This window comes from Myotis myotis, unplaced genomic scaffold, assembly GCF_014108235.1.
Source record: "Myotis myotis isolate mMyoMyo1 unplaced genomic scaffold, mMyoMyo1.p scaffold_m19_p_3, whole genome shotgun sequence".
NCBI lineage: Eukaryota > Metazoa > Chordata > Mammalia > Chiroptera > Vespertilionidae > Myotis > Myotis myotis.
In genome coordinates, this window is record NW_023416335.1 from 99,379,370 (window position 1) to 99,399,335 (window position 19,966).

Genomic DNA, 19,966 nt, shown 5'->3' on the forward strand with positions numbered 1-19,966 from the left:
AAAGAGCCGCATGTGGCTCGTGAGCCACAATTTGCTGACCACTGCACTAGTCTTCTATCTAATAAAAGGGTAATATGCAAATTAGTCTGGGTGGGTATGGCTGCGTGCCACTGGAGGCTGGGGCATTGAGGCTGTATCAAATAAAATAAAATGTGTTCACATGACCTAAAGCACAAAGATCTCAGCAGATAGCTCAATGCAAGTTATTGTGTAATCACATTGATTACACAATATTGATTGCACAATAAACTTATTTTCACCAAAAATAAGTAACATCTTCATTTAAAGATGTGCCAGTAAGGCTGCTGAGGCTTTCATCTATCCCTTTCTACACCAACGAGGACAGGGTTCAAGGAGGAAGGGCTCTAGTTTCATTTTCTCAGCACCTAGCTAGGAGGCCTCTCTGAGTGACTCTCAACCTCTGAGCCTTTGAGCCCTGTGCAGGACTGGCGCTCTGCTCCAGCCGGGAGCCCCAAAGGGAGGCAGACCGAAGTCCTTTTCCTTCAGGACCCCATTCTCCCTGGGAGTCTGGCCAGGAGGGCGCTCTCCCTGGGAACCCCGAAATCCGCCTCCCTGGCGACTGTGCAGCAGCAGGGCCTGGCGAGCTGCAGGAGGGGGACCTACCCATGCAGATGTGTACATTGTTGGAGGCCACACAGCTACCATAGTTGAAGTCGCAGCTGCCATAGCTGAAGTCGTCCTCGATGGAGGACCAGGGTAGTGGGGATCGGAGTCCGCCAGGTCGGCAATGAAACCCCAGCTCCCTGCCTAATGACTAGAGCACACGGACCTCAACTGTCCTCGGTCACTTCCTGAGCAGCAGTCAGCCCCGTACAGGGATCAAACCCAAAACCTAAGTAGGTGCCCTGATAGTATGGAACCCAAACCTTTGTTGTGGCAGAGGAGCTCCGACCCACAGCAGGGGCCAAGGCATGTCAGAGGGGTTTTGTTGAGGGGCCCTGACAGGCAGCACACAGGGCAGTGGGTTAGAACCTCCTCCTGATACATCAAGGCTGCGGGTTGGATCCCTGGTCAGGGCACAGACAAGAAGCAACCAAAGAGATCACAATAAGTGGAACAACACACTGATGTTTCTCTCGCTTCCTTCCTCTCTCTAAAATAATCAATCAATAAAAATTAAAATAAAAAATAAACCCTCTGGCTTGCAGAGTTGCTAACATAGTTAGAAAGCGAAGTCCCATCCTTTCCTGTTCATTCAACAAATACTTCATATGCTCCTTCAATAATCACACCCGGGATGGGCGTTTGTTTGTTTGTTTTGGTTAATCCTCCCCTGCGGACATTTTTGCACTGATTTTTTTTTTTTTTTTTTTACCGAGAATGGAAGGGAGGGAGAAAGACAGAAACTAATGTGAGAGACATCAATTGGTTGCTTCTTGCTAAATCTCCGGCCAGGGTCCCAGATTGAGCCTGCAACCCAGTCCGCCTGCAGAAGCACTATCCACTGAACCAAACCAGCATTTTTTTTCTTTTTAAGTCCTCCTTTAAGGATATGTTTTTTTCATTGATTCTAGAGAGAGAGGAAAGGAGAGGGGAAGAGAATGAGAAACATCCATCAGTTGCCCAAGCAATCCGACAGGGATGGAACCCACAACCTGTGTATGTGCCCTCACCTGGAATCTAACCCATGATCCTTTGGTGCATGGGAGGACATTCTAACTACTGATCCACACCAACCAGGGCCTGGAGGTCATTTAAAATTTTTTTTTCAGATCTGCCCTGGCCAGGTGGCTCAATTGGTTGGAATCTCAACCTGTACACCAAAGGATTTCCTATTGGATTCTAGGTTAGGGCACATACTTAGGTTTAGGTTAGATCCCAGTGGGTCAGCAGGTGCAGAGGCAACCTGCTGGTATTTTTCTGTCACATGGATGTTTCTCTCTCTAAAAATCAATTTTAAAAACATCCTCAAGTGAGAATTAAATATATATATATATATATATATATATATATATATATATATATATATATATTTAAAAATTTTTAGATCTAAAATTTTATTTGGTTCTTTTTCAAATTTTATTTTTCATTTACAGTTCACATTCAATATCTTATCCTATATAATCAAACCCTAATATGCAAATCAACCAAACAGTGGAATGACTGGTCACTATGAACTGACCACCAGGGGGCAGACACTCAATGCAGGAGCTGCTCCCTGGTGGTCAGTGCGCTCCCACAGGGGGAGCACCGCTCAGCCAGAAGCCGGGCTCACGGCTGGCGAGCACAGTGGCAGTAGCAGGAGCCTCCATGGCAACACTAAGGAGCAGCGAGCCGAACAGTAGGGAGTAGCAAGCAGGCAGGTGGTAAGGAGCAAGAGGGCACAGGAGAGGCTGAGGGACCCCCAGTGCATGAATTTTGTGCACCAGGCCTCTATTTGTAAATAATGCTGCAATGAGCATAGAGGTGCATATATTCTTTCAAAATAATATTTCAGGTTTCTTTGGATATATTCCCAGAAGTGAAATCTCAGGGTCATAGGCAGTCTCATTTTTAATTTTCTGAGGTAAGTCCATACTGCTTTCTACAGTGGCTGCACCAATCTGGATTCACACTAACAGTGCACAAGGGTTCCCTTTTCTCTACATCAACACCAACACTTGTTTGTTGATTTATTGATGATAGCCATTCTGACAGTGTGAGGTGATATCTCATTATGGTTTTAATTTGCATTTCTCTGATGATTAATGACATTGAATATCTTTTCACATGGTTATCTGTATGTTCTCTTTGGAGAAGTGTCTATTCAGGTCTTTTGCCCATTTTTTAAATTGCGTTGTTTGTCTTTCTTTTGTTGAGTTATATAAATAATTGATATATTTCGGATAGCAACCCCTTATCAGATGTATCATTGGTGAATATGTCCTCCCATTCAGTGGGTTGTCCTTTCATTTTGTTGATGATTTCCTATGCTGTGCAAAAACTCTTTAGTTTGGTGTAGTCTCATTTGTTTATTTTTTTCTTTTGTTTTTCTTGCCTGAAAAGGGAAAAATATTGCTACAAGAAGTGTCTGGGAATTTACTGCCTGTTTTCTTCTAGGATTTTTATGGTTTGGGGAAGCTAACATTTAAGCCTTTAATCCATTTTGAGTTTATTCTTGTGTGTAGTATACTAGTAAGAAGGTGGCCTAGTTTCATTTTTTGGCACATATCCGTCCAATTTTTCCCAACGCCATTTATTAAATATATTATCTTTACTCCATTGTATGTTTTTGCCTCCTTTGTCAAATATTAATTGACTATAAAGGCATAAATTTATACCTGGGTTCTCTATTCTGTTCCCTTGATCTACATGTCTGTGTTTTATGTTAGTACCATGCTGTTTTGATACTATGGCCTTGTAGTATAGTTGACATAAGGTAGTGTGATTCCTCCAACTTTGTTCTTCTTTCTGAAGATCAAGGTTGCTATTCGGGGTCTTTTGTAATTCCATATAAATTTTGGAATATTTTTTCTAGTTCTGTGAAATATGCCTTTGGTATCTTGATAGGAATTGCATTGAATTTGTAGATGGCTTGACTGGGAGTCATATCAATTTTAAAATAATGATTGGTGGAGCCTTAAGACTATCTAACTCTCTGAAATAATAAATACTTATAGCATGTTTTCCAATTTATAAAGCACTGACACAAGTTATCTTTTGTTTTCCCAACAAATCTGTTTTACAAAATAAGTATTATTGCTTATTTTAAAAAAGAGAAAACTGAGGTTCAGAGGGGTAAATAGGTTTGCTCAAAATCACACACTGGCAATGGCAGAGTTGGGCTCTAACCAAGGTCTTCAAGAGACCTACCAAATCCTCCCTCTATCCCATACCACTCCCTCCAGCAAGTCTCAAAATACTAACAGTAGAAACAGAGCAATGCCTAAAATAGCACCCTGTGAGGGAGGTCAGGCATGGCTACAGATGTGTTCTTCCAACTCACTCAAATTTGATTAATAGAAAAGTCCTCATTACCTCACATCTCACCTTAGGGGTTTCCCTATTGAAATTCCTGTTTTGTATTTCTGCCTTTCTGGTTTATGGTACAAGCAGAAAAACTATCCCTAACTAATCACAGTGGATATATCCTACTCCATTAGCTGTGGTTTTGTGCTGCTGATAGAAAAAAAAAAAAAGTAGGGTTATATTCCCTTACTGCCCCACTCTTTCCTAATACTTCTGTTTACATACTTGTATAGTGCTGCAAAACCTTGCCTATGATGCTGTTGAGAAATAGGGATCTTTATTAAAAAAAAGCATTTTACTTACCAGACCTAAGTTAAATGCTGACTCACTACTATCTAGTCATGATCTTACACTATATTCAATTATCCAAGCCTGAATTTATTCATCTGCCAATCAGGAATAATACCATCTACTGGAAGAGTAAGAATTAAGTAAAAGAGCTTAGTTCCTGACAAAGAATAGGTCCTTGGTAAGTATTAGGCCAACCCCCTTTCTAGAAATTTTCACTCTTCTTTATACTGCTGCACATAGAAACCAGCAAATTCCCAGTGACCCTGTGATACCTAAGAGTGTTTGTACCTCACAGATAATCAATGGTGCCAAGAGAGCCAAAATGGAACCAAGGCTGAAGAATAAGGCCAGCTGAATGAAATAATGAAAGGAGATTGTAATCATGGCACACCACACAGCAGTGTTTGCTTCTTTTATCTCCAAAAGTAAGTTAATTATCAACACTGTATGTTTTTCTGTTACTCCAAACATTTTTTTACTCTGGGGTTAACAACTGCTGTTCTATCTTTAACAAAGGCCAAATGGAAGCCTTAAACAAGTTACAGTAATTGGCAATTTGATTGGGAAAAAAGAGAAAATGGCTCCTACTTTCAAGTAAAAAAGAGTGAAGAAATCTGATAGCTACTTATCTGGATGGGACAGAGCAGTACTGTTTCTCCTATTCTTGAAGCAGACTAGTTCTTCGGCAAGCATATCCCACAGGAAGCACTTACCCAGTCTCTGCAATGATTTCTGGAGCCACATATGTTGGAGTGCCACAGACTGTGTACAGGGGACCATCCACAATGGTAGCCAGTCCAAAGTCACCCAGCTTCAGTGATTTGCTGCCATCTTGGTGTTCATACACCTAACATGAAAGTAAAAAGTGAAATCCCCTTAATCAATAGCTCAGAATCTCTTCCCTGAAGAAACGAGGAGCATTGTGGTTTAAATTGAATGTAATTATGATAAAAACTTCAGATAATTATGCAAGGATATACATATGAGGATATCTTTCTTTAGATTACTGCCAAATTAGAAACATGCTGAATAACCAGCAAATGGAAATCTGTTAAATAAATTATGACACATTTGTACAATAAAATGCTCTACGGCCAATAAAACGGTGACGTAAATTTATTGAAATGAACTATGTTTGGAAGTGAGGATAACAGATTTCAGATTGGTTTGCATTAAATGTCTATTAAAGAAAAAATAAGGGCAAAGGAAAATGAGAGACCATGGTGTGTCTGAATCTGGGTAGTAAAATTATGGGAGTTGACTTTTTTGGTTTTTGTTTGCTTATCTGAATCCGATGTTTCTACAATTAAAGCTGATTTGCATAATACAATGAAATACAGAAAGTCTCTAGTGAAGTATCTCCAATTTCTGAAAATAATTACCTTTCTTTTAATGTAAGAAGCTTTAAAAATGCAATTCTTTAGTAATTGAACAGAAAGTTCTACATGTGTATTAAAATACTTTATTTTTTAAAGTAAGTAACTGAAAGGGATATTAATATTTCATTTCACCTGTGGCAATTTGGAAAGATTTATCAAGTGTGGAGTCAGCATTCTGCCCAGGTTTCCTTATTAAGGCAGTAAAAGTCTCCAGATTTTCATCCCACAAATTAAGAGAAAGGTGCATGTGACCATAGGCAAGTATTTACACTGATTTAGTTCTAGCCCAGGATCAAACCAAATGGATCTGCTCTAAAATGTCTCCCAGCCCTGGTTGGTTTGGCTCAGTGGACAGACTGTTGGCCTGAGGACTGAAGGGTTCCAGGTTTGATTCCCAGCCAGAGCACATGCCCGGGTTGCAGGCTCAATCCTCAGTATAGGGTGTGCAGGAGACAGCCAATCAATGATTCTCTCCCATCATTGATGTTTCTATGTCTCTCAACTTCTCCCTTCCTCTCTGAAATCAATAAAAATATATTTTAAAAAGGCTCCCAAACAATGTCTATTATTTCAAAGAAAATATCAAAAGGTATTCAGAATTCTGATTCAGTGCCCACACTGAAGTCAATAAGATAAAGAAAACAATAGTAAAAGACTAATATTCCCAGCAAAGGCAGGAGATGCTTCAAGGACATGGAGAAGTTTTCCTTGTATATCAAAATAATTCTTCCAGTGAGTTGAGGTCTACATGTTCTTCTGTTATTGCTCTATGATCATGTGTACTTGCTCTAGTAGTTTGAACCTCTCCAACAGCAAGGCACATCTCCACACATCAGAAGTGCTGTTATCATTCCCACATCATGTCTGCCTTTTGGAAAAAGTAGATTAACTTTTCATTTCACTGCAGCAGAAAGTGCAGATGTTTGGCTCGCTAAGCTGCATGATCAGCAATAATCATTTGTATCTGTTTTGTCAGAGTCAGATAATCAGATCCTCCTCTCTGGAGATACTGCATCTTTTCTGGGCAGAAAAATATTATTTTATTTTTTCTCCACACTCCACACTCGGAACATGGAGTTCTCTCCCTAAGGGCATGACTATGGTCAAATGGAAGCTGCCCTTGTGCAGGTGCCCAGAGGCTTCACCAGCACTTGGGTTGTTAGGATAAGGACAACTGTATGTACTTAACAGATGTGGCTTTGCCCAGTTGTTATCAGGGATGGACTATCCTCCCTTTGACGAAGCAGCTGTCCATCCCTGGTCAGCACAAACAAGTTTGAGTTATGAACTTTAAGCTATCAGAGCTGCAAAGTACAATATCATCCGCAGACTGAATGAATGCTCTTAAGCAAAAAAAAAAATAAATAAAATAAAAAAAAAAATCCCTAAATTGTAGTCTTAGCATGTTAGCCATTCTTGCTATCCAGTGATAAGCAAATGTTTTTCATGAAAAGAAATCTAATATGAAAACATCAAGTAGATCATTAGGTTTATTTCCCAGAAAGAGAGACATATTTTACTTCCTTAATTCCATTTTGTTAACAATAACATTTCTAAAAGGCAAAGTAATCTCTTGCTTTGATGTTCTGTTAGGTCAGATTTCAATTTTCACACCACCATTTACACAGGAATCTTGTGTTTTTTTCTAAACATACTATCTACAATCACCTAACTTGATTCAAAAGTTGGACGACAGCAGATCTAGTCATAAGTTACATTTTAGTTCTGAATATGATTATGTAATTCTCTTTATTATTATTTTTAATCCTCATCCAAGGATATGTTTTTATTGATTTTGAGAGAGAAAGAAAGGGAGAGAGAGACACAGAAAAACAAATATTAATGCGAGAAACATTGATCAGTTGCCTCCTGCATGCTCCCTGACCAGGGATCGAACCTGCCACCTAGATATGTGCCCTGACCGGGAATCAAACCTGCAACCTTTTGGTGTACAGGATGATGCTCCAGCCAACTGAGCCATTTGGCTAAGTTACCATGTAATTCTCTTACATGAAGCAAGGTTAGGTTTTATTTTTGAACATCTACATTTTGATAGGAATTCTATCTTACATATAGCAATATGCCAATTATATTAATATAGCTGAACAATAAAATTCAAAGTTTCAATAGCTAAGATATAAAACATTAAAAACTTACCTAAAATAAAAAATGAGGATTACCTAAAGTAACAATACTTCTTAAGTAAACAATACAATTTTAATGCAATACCTAGAATTAAATGATGTTCTTTTTTCCTCTCTTTAATCACCTTTACAATGTTCACCTTTTTTTTGTTTGTTTTGGAAACTGAATAGTAGAACTTTTATGAACATAAAGAGGTTACAGTGGAGCTTATAAGGGAAGTAAGAGCTTAGAAATGAAGGCCTAATGCATTTAATTGAAAACATTTGTAGATGCAAGTACATTGGAAATTATTTAGGAAAAAATATTTTTGCAGGTCAATAAGTGTCCAGGCATCTAGGTTAGAATCCTGTTTAAGTTACTTACTGTAAGGCAGGGCAGGAAACAAGATTGCTCTGCTCTGTCAACACCTTGAGAGAAGGATTTAGAAGAATATATTCTAGGTTACTGCACCTCCAATGGGAGAGTGCCTCTTCTAAGTGGCATAAGGAGCCCAGCTCACAACTGGGACTCACCATTAGAGCCTATGCTCACCTTTGTCTCTTCCTAAGCCAATTACAGAGGGGCATGAGTGAGGCCATTTAAAAACTAAAACTCTATTAAAATTACAGATTGCTAAATACATCTATTTCAAACATGTATGTACACACACACACACACACACACACACACACACACACACACACTCACAAAAGCATCTCCAGGAAGTATTTTCCCAAATGGAAGCTATAAATTCACTTTAAACTACATTTTTAATTAAAAGTTAGGAATCAGCAAAGCTTCTAAGAAGTTCATATTTAAAATGCTGAGACCTTGGCTTATACCACTCTCCAAATCGATTCTGACTTTGTTCTTCATGCCTCCTCATCCTGACCATCTTCCAGAAAGGACATCAAAGACTGCAAGCATAGGTTTGGACAGCCTGTTTCAGCAAGTGGGGTTCTAGTATAAGAACTTTTGCTATAACTGTATTTTGAAGACTTCATAAAATATGACTCACTCGTGAAGTGGAAGTATATTAACTGTCAATCAAAGAGTATTCACAACATGATATATAATTTAATGTTCATCCCAGGCCTTTAAATACTATAGATGTTATCCTACATTTTAAACACCAAGGGGCTATTAAAGAGATGAGGATTAGTGAAAATTATCCAGCATGTAGTTCTTTCACTGTTTAAATGAAGCAATAAAACTGTGTAGTTGTACAACACTAATTGAATGCAGCTACACATAATTGTGGACTGCCATATGCAGCCTATTACCATACAGACTGTCAGTATTTTGTAAGCTACTCTTGTGATCATTGTAAATGGCTACAGTCAGAGAATTTGTTCTCTAGGGCTTATTATATAGCTATCAAGACATCCCATTATTTGACAGACTAAATGTGCTAAATGGCAACAATTAAGAAAAAGGTTCCATTTACAAGCTGAAGGCATCTTCTACTAAGACTAGATATAGTGAAAGGTCAGATATTAGGTTCTTGGCATACTGATATTTTACACAAGATTTTTCTTCTTTAAAGAAGAGTTTTATTTTTGTTTCTTTTTCATTTATGTGGGGTTTTCCAGGAGCTGTAACTTTCTGAACAGTAGATATTTGGGCATATGTCTGATTTCCCATGAATTAGAAACTGACACTATTTGGAAAAGTTATTTGAAAAAGTAAAAAAGTAATATAAGTCATAAAACGGAGCCAGTGGCCATAAAATATGAAAGTTCACAGAAAATCTGAACTTGGTCAAATGGTCTCTTTTTTAAAAAAATTATCTTTAGAGTTGAAAGTATTACAGATGTCCCCTTTTGTCCCCACATTGATCCTTTCCACCCTAATCCCCACCTCCCCAGGCCTTCACTGCACTATTGTCCATGTCCATGGGGTATGCATTTATGCATTTAAGTTCTATGGTTAATCTCTTCCAGTCTCCTGCCCCACCCCACCCTGCCACTTCCCTCTGAAATGTGTCAGTCTGTTGTATACTTCAATGTTTCTGGGTCTATTTTGTTTGCCAGTTTATTGTGTTCATTAGATTCCACACATGAGTGAGATCATGTGACACTTGTCTTTCTCTGACTGGCTTATTTCACTTATCATAATACTCTCCAGATCCTACCACACTGTCTCAAAGAGTATGAGATCCTTTTTGATTTACTGTTGCATAGTATTCCATTGTGTAAATGTACCTGTTTTTCTTATCTGTTCATCTACTGATGGGAACTTGGGCTGTTTCCAGATCTTCACTATTGTAAATAATGGTGCTATGAATAAAGGGGTGCATATATTCCTTCTAATTGGTGTTTCAGGCTTCTTAGGCTATATTTCTAGAAGTGGGCTCTCTGGCAGTTCCATTTTTAATTTTTGAGGAAACTTCACACTGTTTTCTAAGTTAATATAAGTCATAAAATGCAGCCAGTGGTCATAAAATCATATGAAAGTTCACAGATAAGCTGAACCTAGTCAAATAGTTTCTGTAATTTCCATAATAGAAAACTGAAAGGTGACTAATGTAACAAATGTGTCAGAACAAACGTAATTCTCCATGTTGCTGTGAATTCAAGGATAAATCTGTTGAAATGATGGCTAATGAATCACTAGTAGCCACTAAACTATTTTTCACAGACAAGCTCAATAGATACTAAAAATTATTTCACCAAGTAAAATTGAAGAAAAGTGGCATGAAATTGACAAAGCCATAAAAAATGTCAATTTACTTTTTAACAAATATGGTACTCCTTTAAAAAGACATTGATTTTCCTCTGGCCATAGTATTTGGCCTTAATGATTCTAAAGAAAATTGATTAAATTTAAATCTTTAAGAAGTAAAAACATTTATAAGGAAATAATTTTGCAAAATTACTTTATGGTCCACATACATTAGAATTAAACTTCCTGGAAAAAATAAATAAATTATTAAAAACACCAAACCCATTAAATACCCACTTGTAAAACCCATATGTAAAATCTTTATGAAATCTAAAGTTTAAATGAAATAATAAAAGTTTTATAGAAGTTAGAAAGAAGTAAGTCAGAAGAGGTATGGTAATATTAAATAGTTTTTCAGAGATTTCTGGGAAGATGGAGAAATGAATGGAAACTTCAAGAAACCTGATTCTCACCCTCACTTTAAAATAGTCATGAAACTACCTAAAAAAGAGTTATATGCAGGTGCAATGAGATACATAAAACATGCACATTCTGCACATTCTGGATTCTGTTAGCAATTGTATAATACTAGGATTTTGTTAAAACTTGGGGAGTCAATGTTACTGCAATTAAAAAAAATATATTACATTTTTGTCACACAAGTAATATCCAATATAGCATTGTAGGAAAACTAAAAAGACTGAAAACTATAGAGAAAAGCAATTACACCCATAATCTTGATACCTAGAAATAACTATTCTTAACATTTTTAAGTATGGACTTCCAGAGTTTTCTTTCTCTTTCTTGCTCTTCTGTTTTCAGTGGATAATATATCCTGGAGTTTCCCCAGTGAATAAGTACATGCCAACATCATGACTTTTAGTGGCTGCTGGATATTCCATTACATGGATGCACCACAATAATAATACCAACAACTAACCCCACTGCCATTTAGTGAATACACGGGATATGCCAGCCATCCCGCTAAGAACTTCGCATTCATTGTCCCATTTGATTTTCACAAGAACCCTATTAAGTAATCTTACTGATATTTTACATATGAAAAATAGGCTCCGAGATGTTAAGTAATTGCCCAATCCAATGTTATTCAGCTAACAAATGGCAGAGTCATAACTTAAGCTCAGGTATGTCTGAGTCCATGATCTAACTAGTATGTCCTCCTGTCTCCATATCATGCCTTTATTTTACTGATCAGTGCCTAATATAAGTTGTTTCTATATATTTTTTCTATATTAAAAATACTGAGGTAAATTATATGTATATATATATATATATATATATATATATATAGTGATTTTTCTTTAAGTTGCATTTCTAGTAGTAGAATTACAGTTCACATATTATTTAATGCTTTGGTTATATATTACCAAATTACCTTTCAGAAAGACTATATCAAGTTACTCTTTTTTAAAAAAAAATATTTTATTAATTTTTCACAGAGAAGAAGGGAGAGGGACAGAGAGTTAGAAACATTGATGAGAGAGATCGATCAGCTGCCTCCTGCATACCCGTCACTGGGGATGTGCCCGCAACCAAGGTACATCCTTTGACCGGAATCGAACCTGGGACCCTTCAGTCCGCAGGCTGACGCTTTATCCACTGAGCCAAACTGGTTCGGCAAGTTACTCTTATACCAATACATATGATATGATTGATATCCTTATGACTTTGCCCACACTGTATATTATTAATCATTGCTAGTCCAATAAGGCCATGACATTTTAAAATGAAATGAATCAGAGGTGGCTCAAAGCAGACAGGCAGGTGGGTTGCACCCGCCACTGTCACTGGGGAGATGGAGAAGCCATGTCTTAGCTCATAGATTTGAATGTTTCTTTCATCAACAATTTGAAGTGTTGAGAGTTGGAAGATGGTGGTAGATTAGGTGAAAGCTACACTCACCTCCCTCCAGGACCCTGGAACTACAACAAAAGTATAGAAAAATCATCCTGAATAATCAACTGAAGGGCAGCTGGAGAGACTTACAGAGGAGGTCGCATTGAGCCTGGTAGGAAGTGCAGAGGCATGAGAGGGCAGGCTGGGCTCCCATGGGTGGCAGCTGAATTTCTGAAGTATTTCAGGGATTCCCCTGAGGAGTCTGGGATCTAAACACTAAACTGAGCTCCCTAGGCTAGAGCAACAGAACTGGGAAAAGTGCCCGTATAACATCCGGCTGTGAAAGGCAACAGGGTTTCTGTCTGCCAAGGAGAAATGGCTAAAATGCAGGCACCCTTTTAAAGGGCCAACACACAAAATTTCATTTGCAGTCACACACCCTTGGCTCCAGCAGAATTGGGGGTAGAGCAGACCAGAGCTGTGAGTAGATTCTGGAGTCAGTGGCTCTGTAGAGGGAGCTGAGAGGTCAGCTGCAAGGATACCAAGATGAGTCATTTCCCCATAGTGTACTAGTAGAAGCCATCCTTCTCAAGCAGAGCATTCCCATTCATGAAGCATCAGACTGGGGAGAAGCAATGGCACCACTCATTTGAGTCCCTCTCACCCTACTCTTGAGGCTTTTTAAGTGAATGAGCCTAACAGAGAGCCTGCAGGCAGAGGCAGATATCTGAGTGTTTGGAGACTTTTGCTGACCTGCCCCAGGACCTGGCACTAATAAAAGCAGACTTTGGTGCACACCTTGGTATTTTCCATATGCATCCAGGCCCAGCAGAGTGAGCCAAAGCTGAGGACCACTGGCAGCTTTAATCAGGTTTCCCAGAGTCAGTTACAGACAACGTGTGACATTGGCCTGCACCAGAGTCCCTCTGAAGGGTCCCAGAACCAATAGACACAGTGGCCAGCTTCAGACAGCAACAAAGCAGGATTCAATAAGCTTCACTAGCAGCATATTCACAAGGAGATCTCTGCAGGCATCAAACCCTGCTGAGGCAAATTTCACTTTGTGTGATTAGCACCTGCACAACAGCCTGCATGCTGTGTTGGGGGTTGAGCCTCACTCTCAGCCAGCCTGAGGGTTGATCCAATGCACAAATGGGCCAATAGCAAATCAAGATTCAATTACAACAGACAGGCCTATATAATGCATACAAGGGACTTCCTAGAGTACCCAGCTCTAGTGATCAGGGAGATTGTGCCACTGGGTCCCACAGATCACCTACTCTATAAGGCCATCCTACCAAGATTGGGAGTCATAACAGATCTACCTAACACATACAAAACAAAAAGGCAGCCAAAATGGCAAGACAAAGAAACAGGCCACAAATGAAGGAACAAGAGAATTCTTCAGAAAAACAGCTAAGTGAGATGAAGGTAAGCGATTTATCAGATATAGAGTTCAGAGTAATGATTATAAGGTTGCTCAACAGTATGAAAAATGACATAGAAGCCATGAAAAAGGACCAGTCAGAAATGAAGAATGCCTTATCTGAAATAAAGAACACACAGGAAGGAATAAACAGTAAGCTCATGAAGCAGGGGATCAAATCAGCAATTTGGAAGACAAGGTAGAAAAAACACATCCAATCAGAGTAGCAAAAAGAAAAAAATAACTTTAAAAAATGAGACTAGTTTAAGGTACCTTTGGGACAACATGAAGCATAATAACATCTGTGCCATAAGGGTACCAGAAGGAGAAAAGAGAGAGCAAAAGATCAAGAACATATTTGAAGAAATAATTACTGAAAACTTCCCTAAATTAGTGAAGGAAAAAGACATACAAGTCCAAGAAGAGCAGAAAGTGAAAAATAAGATGAATTCAAAGAGGCCACAACATAACACATCATTATTAAAATGGCAGAAGTTAAAGACAAAGAGATAGTCTTAAATGCCATAAGAGAAAGGCAGTCAGTTACCTACAAGGGTGCTCCCATAAGGCTGACTTCTCAAAAGAAACATTTAGAGCCAGAGGGGATTGGCATGAAATATTCAAAGTGATGAAAAGTGAAGACCTACAACCAAACCTACTTTACCCAGCAAAGCTATCCTTTAACCCTTTGTATGCCGTAAGAGTCTATATATACAAGTGGTGGACCTTCCCCACACTCCATGCACATCTATAGCCACAAACCTCACATATCAACTCCGGTTGCCCAATTTTAAAATCAGACTTGTTAGTGACAACTCTGAGTCTGTAAAGAAAATTATGGTAACTTAAATTTGTAAATATTCCAGGGCATATGGAAGAAATTCCAATATTGATATATAGGGCAACCATTCAGACACACAAGAGATAAACACTGCAACACTTGAGATTTTTTTTGTTCATTGTGACACTTGATATTTGCTTGTGTTATCATGAATTTCACGCCTAAAATGGTAAACATGGTGTGCATTCTTAATTATTTTTTTACAGATTTCATCTTTGGAGCATCAACAAAATTTAGTGTTTTTGAGGCTTTTCATGTCAATCATTTATTTTTTTTCGCACTCACTTTTTTGATATTTCCATAGAATTGAAAATCATCATTATTTTACTATTGAATTTATCATTGTAATATATCATATTGGGCAAATAAAATTCAATCCCCATAAATGGCATCAGATGAAGAAATATTCAAACCAAGCATCTTACAAGAAGAAGAAGGTGACATCTTTTATTGGCTTCCATTTTGGTCGCATGGCAGTTAACTGGTTAAAAAAAAAAGAAATAAAGAACTTCCCAGTGAAGAAAAAGATATAGGAATTTGTTACCACCAGCCAGCTTTACAAGAAATGTTAAAGGGCTTGCTTTAAGAAAAAGAAGAAGCCTTAGCCGGTTTGGCTCAGAGGATAGAGCATCGGCTCTCAGACTAAAGGATCCTGGGTTTGATTTCGGTCAGAGATGCAAAGTCTTTTGAAGGCTTGATACCAGCAAGTGGAAAGCAACCAACATATGTGAGATGTCACTGTTTTTCTCTCTCTGTCTCTCCCACTTCCTTCCACTCTCTGAAAATCAATGGAAAAATATCCGCGGGTGAGGATTAACAGAAAAAAAAAAAAAGAAAAGAAAAGAAAATGAAGGAGGAGAAGAGGAAGAGGAAGGAAACAAAACAGAAGAACATTGTTTCAAAAATAAAATGGAAATAAATACGTGTCAATAATCATTTTAAATGTAAGCAACTTAAATTCTCCAATCAAAAGACATAAGGTAGCTGAATGGATAAGAAAACAAGACCCACCGTGGCCAGTGTGACTCAATTGGTGGAGTGATGTCCCATACACTGAGAGGTCACTGGTTCAATTCCCGGTTGGAACACATTCCTTGGGGTTGTGGGCTAGGTTCCCTGTGGGGGCCTGGAGAGGCGGCTAATTGATGTTTCTCTCTCTCTCCCTTTCCCTTCCTCTCTCTCTAAAGTCAATAAAAACATATTTAAAAAAAGAAAACAAGACCCATGTATACGCTGTCTTAAGAGACCCACCTCACAATGAAAGATGCACACAGAGTAAAAATGAACGTAGGAAAAAGATACTTCATGCAAATGGAAAGGAGAAAGGGCTGGAGTAGCAATACTTATATCTGACAAAATAGACTTTAAAACAAAGAATATAGTAAGAGACAAAGAAAGACATTACATAATAATAAAGGAAGCAACCCAACAAAAGCCATAACTCTTATAAACATTTATGTACACAACACAAGATCATCTAAATATGCCAAGCATATCTTGATGGATATAAGGGAGAGATTGACAGTAATACAGTTACAGTAGGGGATTTTAACACCCAATTGATATCAATGGATAGATAGCTCTTCCAGACAGAAAATCAATAAGTAGCAGCTTTAAATGACACACTAGATCAAAAGGATTAAATTGATATCTTAGAGCATTCCATCCCAAAGCAGAAGCATATACATTGTTTTCAAGTACCCATGGAATGTTTTCTAGTATAGAACACATGTTAGGACACAAAACAAGTCCCAACAAATTTAAGAAGATTGAAATCATATCAGAAAGATTGAAATCATATCCAGAATCTTCTCTGACCATAATGCTATGAAACTTAAAATCAATCACAAGAAGAAGACTGAAAAACACACAAAGACATGGAGGCTAAATAGCATCTTACTAAATGAATGGGTTAATAAGATCAAGGAAGAAATCAAAAGATACTTTGAAACAAATGAAAATGAGAAACAATAACCCCAAATCCCTGGGACACAGGGAAAGCAATCTTAAGAGGGAAATTAATAGCATTACAGGTCTATCTCAAGAAACAAGAAAGAGCTCAAATAAACATCTAACTTTACAGTTAAGGGAACTTGAAAGCAACAAAAAATGAAGTCCAGAGTGAGTAGAAAGAAAATAATAAAAATCAGAGCAGAAATAAATAAGAGTTTAATAAAGTAATACAAAAGATCAGTGAGCATTGAAAAGATAAATAAGATTGACAAACATTTGACCAGACTCATCAAGAAAAAAAGAGAGAGGACCCAAATAAATAAAGTCAGAAATGAAAGTGAAGTAACAACTGACACCAAAGAAATGTAAAGGAATATAAAAAAAATATTACAAACAACTATATACTAACAAATTTGTAAATCTAGACAAAGTGGATACATTCCTAGAAACATACAATTTTCCAAAACTCAATCAGGAAGAATGAGAGAATCTGAATAGATATATTGCAACTAGTGAAATTGAAGCAGTAATTTTAAAAACCTCCCAACAAAAAAACAACAACCCTGGACCCAATGGCTTTACAGGTGAATTTCACCTAACACTCAAGGAAGAACTAACACCTATCCTTCTCAAACTATTCCAAAAAATTCAAGAAGAGGGAAGATTCCCAAGCTCATTTTATGAGGCCAGATATTATTCTAATTCCAAAACCAGATAAAGACATAACAAAGAAAGATAAATTATAAGCCAGTATCCCTGATGAACACAGATACTAAAACTCTCAACAAAATATTAGGAAACTGAATCCAACAATACATTAAAAAGTACATCTACACAATGGAATACTACACTGCAGTAAAAGAAGGAATTCTTACCATTTGCAATAGCATGGATGGAACTGGATAGCATTATGCTAAGTGAAATAAGCCAGTCAGAGAAAGATAAATATCACATGATCTCACTTATTTGTGGAATATAATGAACAACATAAATTGATGAACAAAAACAGATCCAGAGACAGAGAAGCATCTATCAGACCTTAAAACCTCAGAGGGAAGGTAGGGGAGGGTGGGGGTAAGGGGAAGAGATCAACCAAAGGACTTATATGCATGCATATGAGCCTAACCAATGGACACAGACACCAGGGGGGTGAGGGCATGAGTGGGAAGGTAGGGAGGGGGAATGGGGGGATAAGGACACATATGTAATACCTTAATCAATAAAGAAAAAAAAAAGATCATACACCATGATCAAGTGGGATTTATTCTGTGGACGCAAGTTGGTTCAATATTTGCAAAATAATAAATGTTATGCATTCCATAAATAAAACAAAAGATAAAAACCACATTATAATATCAATAGATGCAGAAAAAGCGTTTGATAAAATTCAGCACCTATTCATGATCACTCTCAGCAATGTGGGAATAGAGGGAACATACCTCTACATAATAAAGTCCATATATGAAAAACCCATAGTCAACATCATATTCAGTAAGCAAAAATACAAGTGTTCTCCTTAATATTGGGAATGAGACAGGGATGTCAGCATTCACCACTCTTATTCAACATAGCACTGGAAGGCCTAGCCACAGCAATCAGATAAGAAGAAGAAATAAGAGACATCCAAATTGTAAAGGAAGAAGTAAAACTGTCATTATTTACAGATGATATAATACTGTATATAGAGAACCCTAAATATTCCATCAAAAACCTACTAGAACTGATAAATGAATTCAGGAAACTAGCAGAATACAAAATAAATATCCAGAAATCAGTTGCATTTTTATACACCAATAATGAACTATCAGAAAGAAAAACTAAGAAAATATTCCCATTCAAAATTGCTTCAAAAATTAGAATAAAATACCTAGGAATAGAGCTAACCTGGAATGTAAAAGTCCTATACTCAGGAAATTATAAAATACTGAAGAAAGAAATTGACGAAGATATAAATAAGTGGAAGCATATACCACATTCATGGGTAGAAAAAAATAACATCAATAAAATGTATATTCTACCCAAAGAAATCTACAGATTCAACAAAATTTCTATCAAGATACCAATGGAGTATTTCACAGAACTAGAACAACTATACCAAAATTCATATGGAATCACAAAAGACCCCGAATAGCAACAGTGATCTTGAGAAAGAAGAAAAAAAATGGAGGAATCATGCTACTTAATATCAAACTATACTACAAGGCCATAGTAATCAAAAGAGCATGATACTGGCCTAAAAACAGACATATAGATTAATGGAACAGAACAGAGATCAGAGAAATAAACCCATGTTTTTATATTCAATAAATAAAGCAAAAAACATACAATGGGTTAAAGATAGTCTATTCAACAAATAGTGTTGTGAAAATTAGACAGATACATGCAAAATGAAACTAAACCACCTTCTTATACTGCACATAAAAATAAAATAAAAATGGATTAAAGTCTTTAATGTTGACTCAAAACCATAAAAATCCTAGAAGAGAGCATAGGCGGTAAATTAACAGACATTTTTCTTAGCAATATTTTCTCTGATATTTCTTCTTGGGTAAGGGGAACAAAAGAAAAAATAAACAAATCGGACCACATCAAACTAAAAAGATTTTGCCCAGCAAAGGAAACTATCAACAAAATGAAAAGACAACCCACTAAATGGAAGGACATATTCCCCAATGACACCTCTGAAAAAGGGCTATCTCCAAAATTTATAAAGAAGTTAAGCAACTCAACCCCCCAAAAACAAACAAACAATCCGATTTAAAAATGGGCAAAGAAACTGAATAGACACTTCTCCAAAGATGACATACAGATGGTCAATTGATATAAGAAAAGATGCTCAATTTAGCAATAGTCATCAGAGAAATGCAACTTAAAACCACAATGAGATATTGCCTCACACTGTCAGAGTGGCTATCATCAGTAAATACAAAAAACACGTGTTGGCAAGGATGTGGAGAAAAGGGAAGCCTTGTGCACTGTTGGTGGGAATATACATTGGTGCAGCCACTGTGGAAAGCAGTATGGAGTTATCTGAAAAAATTAAAAATGGAACTGCCTATGACCCTGGGATTCCACTTCTGGAAAAATATCCAAAGAAACCCAAAACATTAATTTGAAAGAGTTTATGCATCCCTATGCTCATTGCAGCATTATTTAAAATAACCAAGATTTAGAAGCAGCCCAAGTGTCCATCATTAGATGGGTGTATAAAAAAGCTGTGGTACATTTACACAATAGAATACTACTCAGCCTTAAAAGGAAGAAAATTTTACCCTTTTCAAATAGCATGGGTGAACCTGGAGAACATTATGTTAAGTGAAATAAGTCAGTCAGAGAAAGACAAATACCACATGATCTTACTCATATGTTGAATTTAATGAACAAACTGAACTACCAAGCAAAATATAGACAGACTCATAGATACAGAGCAGGCAGACAGCTCTAGTGGTGGTGGTGGTGGAG

At 37.3% G+C, this 19,966-nt stretch overlaps 1 protein-coding gene across 4 annotated transcripts in view; it reads right to left on the minus strand.

The window, feature by feature from the left end:
* DCLK1 (doublecortin like kinase 1) overlaps positions 1 to 19,966 on the minus strand; it is a 553,061-nt gene that overhangs the window by 47,800 nt on the left and 485,295 nt on the right. For all 4 annotated transcript variants that reach the window (XM_036299715.1, XM_036299714.1, XM_036299717.1 and 1 more), the window contains exon 12: positions 4,974 to 5,107. In XM_036299715.1, the coding sequence (XP_036155608.1) occupies positions 4,974 to 5,107 (134 nt within the window). The remainder of the gene's footprint in view (positions 1 to 4,973; positions 5,108 to 19,966) is intronic.